The sequence below is a fragment of the Colossoma macropomum genome, unplaced genomic scaffold (assembly GCF_904425465.1).
Source record: "Colossoma macropomum unplaced genomic scaffold, Colossoma_macropomum, whole genome shotgun sequence".
NCBI classification, from domain to species: domain Eukaryota; kingdom Metazoa; phylum Chordata; class Actinopteri; order Characiformes; family Serrasalmidae; genus Colossoma; species Colossoma macropomum.
In genome coordinates, this window is record NW_023494873.1 from 38,272 (window position 1) to 43,378 (window position 5,107).

The 5,107-nt window shown below is 40.6% G+C and overlaps 1 protein-coding gene across 1 annotated transcript; it reads right to left on the reverse strand.

The window, feature by feature from the left end:
* Positions 1–1,935: 1,935 nt before the first annotated feature.
* Positions 1,936–4,860, reverse strand: LOC118800354 (antigen WC1.1-like; the record flags this gene model as incomplete). The annotated part of the gene is made up of 3 exons (XM_036560555.1): positions 4,839–4,860; positions 4,447–4,755; positions 1,936–2,138 (listed from the first exon to the last, which is right to left on the reverse strand). Coding segments are annotated over exons 1-3 (534 nt in total), but the record flags the coding sequence as incomplete, so codon positions are not given.
* Positions 4,861–5,107: the final 247 nt, after the last annotated feature.

The following is a 5,107-nucleotide window of genomic DNA, read 5'->3' on the forward strand; positions in this document are numbered from 1 at the left end:
CTGTTCTCATACAAATACAACAAATCTATCTAATATGCTTATATAAATAGGCCAATAGATATGAATAGGCTAATAGATACTTCTATTCCTGTTCTCTCATATTTTACTGTAATTATTGTCTATTTTTTATTTCTTTCTAATGTATGTGTATTTTTATTTATTCCTAATATATAGAAGTTTCTGCCAAATTGTATGTTTTGCTACTGTGACACTGCAATTTCTTTCAGGATCAAAAAGTTCTACCTATCTATCTACCTAATGGCTGACAAGACAAACAGACAGACAGAGGGAAATTCTTCTATTGCAGCAGTACAAAGCACAGTAAAGAGCAAAACAAGAGCAACATGAACAAGTATTGCCACACACTATTTACAGATGCATGAACAGAAAGTAAATGATAAAATATGCTAAAACAGTAAAAAATAATGTGCAGTAAAAAAAATAAGAAGTCATCTGCGTAAATGCTATGCAGTTGACAATTCAGTGGTGCATGTCCTCTCCAGTGAATGAACTAGTGACTATATACTGTAATGAACAAGCAGCTTTGTTTAAGGTGGGCTCTTAAAAATACTATAGCTGACCTAGGCAACTGCTAAAATTGCCTATGCAAGGATCTGCTACTGACTGTGGTGGTCAAAGTCAACAAAATCAGTGAAAGGTTCCCCGCTATGCAAAAGAGAGCTAATGACTCCTGCTGCTAGTGGCTAAAAACTATTTAGTAATTTATTGGGTGTGGGTTGGTGAGAGCAGTGTACAGTAATGGCTTGCCTGGACCATTAAGCCCACTTAATACTGAGAGCTGAGAGTGGACCAGCTCAGAACCTGCTGTGGTGCCTGAAAGGAGTAACGCTGAGTTTTAGAGATGAATCTAAGACAAGCCTACAGGAGAGTGACACTCTTTGCATTCAGATAGGTAATGGACTTTTTCAGGTTGGGGGACCCTTGGAAGGGGGCAGTGTGACAGTGTCTATTCTTGCTTCCACCTGTGTTTGGACTATTCAGCAGGGATTCTCACACTGTCTTTTTTTTTTTGCTTATTAATGTGTGTTAATTATAGCTCAGCATTACCAAGTAACTTGCTGTTACCGACTACAGTTACATCTTATGATTCACTGTCATTGCTTCAAAATCAATATCTCTCATTGCTCTCATCACTGTTAAAAAATACTACAATGCCTTTCTGTACAAAAAACATAAAGAAAAAAAATGTGAAGATTTTAATCTTTCTGAAGTTGAACACAGTTTACCTGAGCAGATGACTCCAGCATCTCTGGAATGATCACAATTATGTTTGCTCAATTTTGATGATGAACAGGTCTTCAGTGTGGACTCTGATCCCCTGCAATGCACGTCATCCATCCAGATCAGTCCTGATCCTGGTCCAAAGTGAGCATCACTGAGCGCATCTACAGCCTCTCCACAGCGCAGCTCTCTACACACCACTGCAGCATCTCTCATATCCCAGCCATCATCACACACTGTTCCCCACTGTCCTCTATGAAGAACCTCCACTCTCCCAGCACAGCGACTGCTACCATTCACCAACCTCACACTGTCTATACAACAGAGATGGAGAGAGAGAGAGAGAGAGAGAGAGAGAGAGAGAGAGAGAGAGAGAGAGAGAGAGAGAGCAGAAAGCAGAAAGAAAATGAAAAAAACTTAACTCCTCAATGCTACTATTTATTTAAATGATGCAAAGAAAAATAGATTGTAGAAAAGAGGAAGAAAGAGAGTGAGAGAGAGAAATATAGACAAAATCATTTGAACTCAACATAAAAATTATTAAGTAAGGTACTGCAGCAACAACTCAGATTAACTGTGAATGCAGCTCTTACCAGCACACACTAGTCCCAAATCACTGTCATGAGAGTAGTTGTGTTTGAGTGAAGATGATGTTGGACAGAAGTAAATCTGAGATTCGTTGCCTCTACACTGAAGCTCCTCTGACCACACCTGACCCTCCCCTCTGCCAAAAGCAGCTGCTCCCAGCACCTCCACAGGAAGCCCACAGCCCAGCTCTCGACACACAACCTCTGCATCCAGCTGGTCAAAGTCAGCATCACACACTGTGGACCAGGTCTCTCCATGAAGCACCTCCACTCTCCCAGAGCAGCGAGAACCACCAACCAACCTGACTCCTGAAATATTATGAAGAGAGAAAAGAGAACATTTAACAGTGATAAGGGTTAATGATGATTAATTATTTGATGGATGAACCTTAAACGACTTCAGTAAAAAATTTCAAACAAAAAACCATTGAGTCAAAACATTATGACCCTCTGTCTAATATGCTGTCACGAGGAATGGATCCTGTGGTATCTGACACCAACAGATCCTGTAATCCCGTAAGTTGTGAGGTGCAGCTGTCGCATATCAGATTTGTTGTTCAAGTACTTTCAAAAGATGCATAATCAGACTGAAATCTGGAGAATTTAGAGGCCAGGGAAATACCCTGAACTCTTCAGCATTTTCCTCAAACCATTCCTGAACGATACCCTGAGTGCAGGGTACATTTTCCTGCTAAAAGAGGCCAATGCCATTGGGGAGCACCACTGCCATGAAGGAGTGTACCTGGTACTCGACCTTCTTCCATTGCTTCTACGTCCAGTTTCAATCCTTGCTTGCCCCTTGTAGGTACTATGCAGCAGTGTGTGACATACTGTGTATTGTGATACATTACTTCCATAACCATCATTAAAAATTTTAGTGACTTGGGTCACAATAGCACTTCTGTCAGGTCAGACCAGACAGGAAAGCCTTTGTTGCCGTTGTGCATCATGAGTATTGGGCACCCAACACCATATCACCAGTTAGTGCTTTGTCCATCCTTGGACCACTTTTGTTAGGTACTCAATACTGCTCACCTGGAGCACCCCACAAGCCTGAGATGCCTTGACCATAATGTTGCCTGGCCATAATGATTTGGCCTTTGTCAAAGTTGTTTAAGTCTTTACAACTGTTCAATTCTCCTGCATCCCACACACCAATTACAAGAAATGTTCGCTTACTAACTCAAGCCAGACTTTAACATGTGCTGTTCTTACAAGATAATCAACTTTATTCATTTCATCTGTGAGTGGTCATAATGTTTTGGTTCATCAGTGGACAGACAGATGAGAAATTAAAAGAAAACATAAAATAAATGTGTAGAGAAACATAAGTAGTGCAAGTGCTTCCAGACAGGTATTCTGTATGATACAATTAGTTAATGTACTTCATTGATTCCACAAGAAAAACTTGACATTTTGCTGCATAAGTATACTCAGTCTGGGAGCAGCACAGCATCACCTGCACAGCAGATGGAAGTTCATTGCTTTACCTAAGGGCATTTTCAAGTATACTCAATCAGTCCTGGGATTTGTACCAGTGACCTTTCAGTTGCTGGATCACCTCTCTGTAAGGCACCAGCCACCCTGGCAGTGTAAGTCCTACCTTTCTTAATGGCCTGTATAAAAAGGCTGAGCAAGTCCAGTTAGCCTCTCAATCAGTATGGCAAGAGGACAAAATGTAAGTAACTTTGAAAGAGGGTTTATTATTGAGGTATGAATGACAGCAGTTTCGGTCCCAAAGATTATTTATCTGACTAGTGTTTCAACAGGAATCTATGAGGTCTATGAGAATAATATAAATAAACTGCATTGGGAATTGTAGTCAAAAGTACACATCAATGACTTTGATTCTCAAACATTATTGCAATATGTAAGGAGAAACAGAAGTGCAGCAGTTTCTCAGGTGACTGAGAATGTCAATGCAGGATGTGATCAGACTGTGTCAGCAAAAACAATCCACCCCCACAAAAACATAAAGAAGGACATTATAGCAGAGTTGCAAAACATAAACTCTTTATTACAAAGACGAAGGCACATTTGTGAGTTTAGACACATGAATCATAGGCACTGGTCTAAAGAGATGTAGAAAAAAGTAATAAAGCCAGATAAGTCCTTCAGCATATTGTGCACAAGTGGGCAAGTGCATGTGTGGTTCACACAGAGAGAACTATACTGGCTTGAACAGCCCCTGAAGTCCCTACATTGAAGGGGTCTGCTGGTTATGTAATGCAGTAGGGGGATTTTGCTGGCATGCTTTGATTCTGCTTGACCCCTCAGAGGGAGGGTACACTGCAAATCAGTACAGGTAGAGGTTACTCATTGTCCATTATCACCTTTACTCAATAAAGAAACATTTTTTTGTTCTGATTGGAGTGACCTTTTCCAGCAGGGCATGAGAGGTCACTGAATGGCTTAATGAGTATGAAAACAACTTACTAAGACACTTTATGTTCATGTTTCCTTTAGTGTTTCACTGACTTATATGTGTATTTGCAAATGTTACGGTGAAAGATTAAAAAATAAATTATGAATTCAGTGATGGATGAAAGAAAACAAATCAGTGTTGATCAGAAAAGGAGACTTGACTGATTCTGGTAATAAGATTTGAATAGCTTACCTGAGCAGATGACTCCAGCATCTTTAGAGTGATTACAGGCATGTTTACCCCATAATGTTGAATGGCATTTCTTCAGTGTAGACTCTGACCCCCTGCAGTCCACATCAACCATCCAGATTGGTCCTGATCCTGGTCCAAAGTGAGCATCACTTAGTGCATCTACAGCCTCTCCACAGCGCAGCTCTCTACACACCACTGCAGCATCACTCATATCCCAGCCATCATCACACACTGTTCCCCACTGTCCTCTATGAAGAACCTCCACTCTCCCAGCACAGTGACTGCCACCATCCACCAACCTCACACTGACTGGACATGGGAGAAAAATGGGAATGACATGAAAAGAGAGAAAGAGATGAATATACACTGACCAGCCACTTCATTAAGCATACCTCCTTGCAGCTTGTAACTCATTGTCCATTTTATCAGATCCACTTATCATATAGGTGCACTTTATAGTTCTAGTCTACAATCAGTCATGAAAGCATGTGTGTATAAGACTGGCGAATATTTTAACATCCATGTTTTTTTTTTCAATGGATCCAGTGTGTATCCGCTGTTTGCCTTGTAGTGTACTTGGCTAATTTTAATTTATAAACTGATCAGAACTTTTTTGGGACAAAGTGAAATCTGTATCTGCAGGCAGCAGGATGTCTGCAAG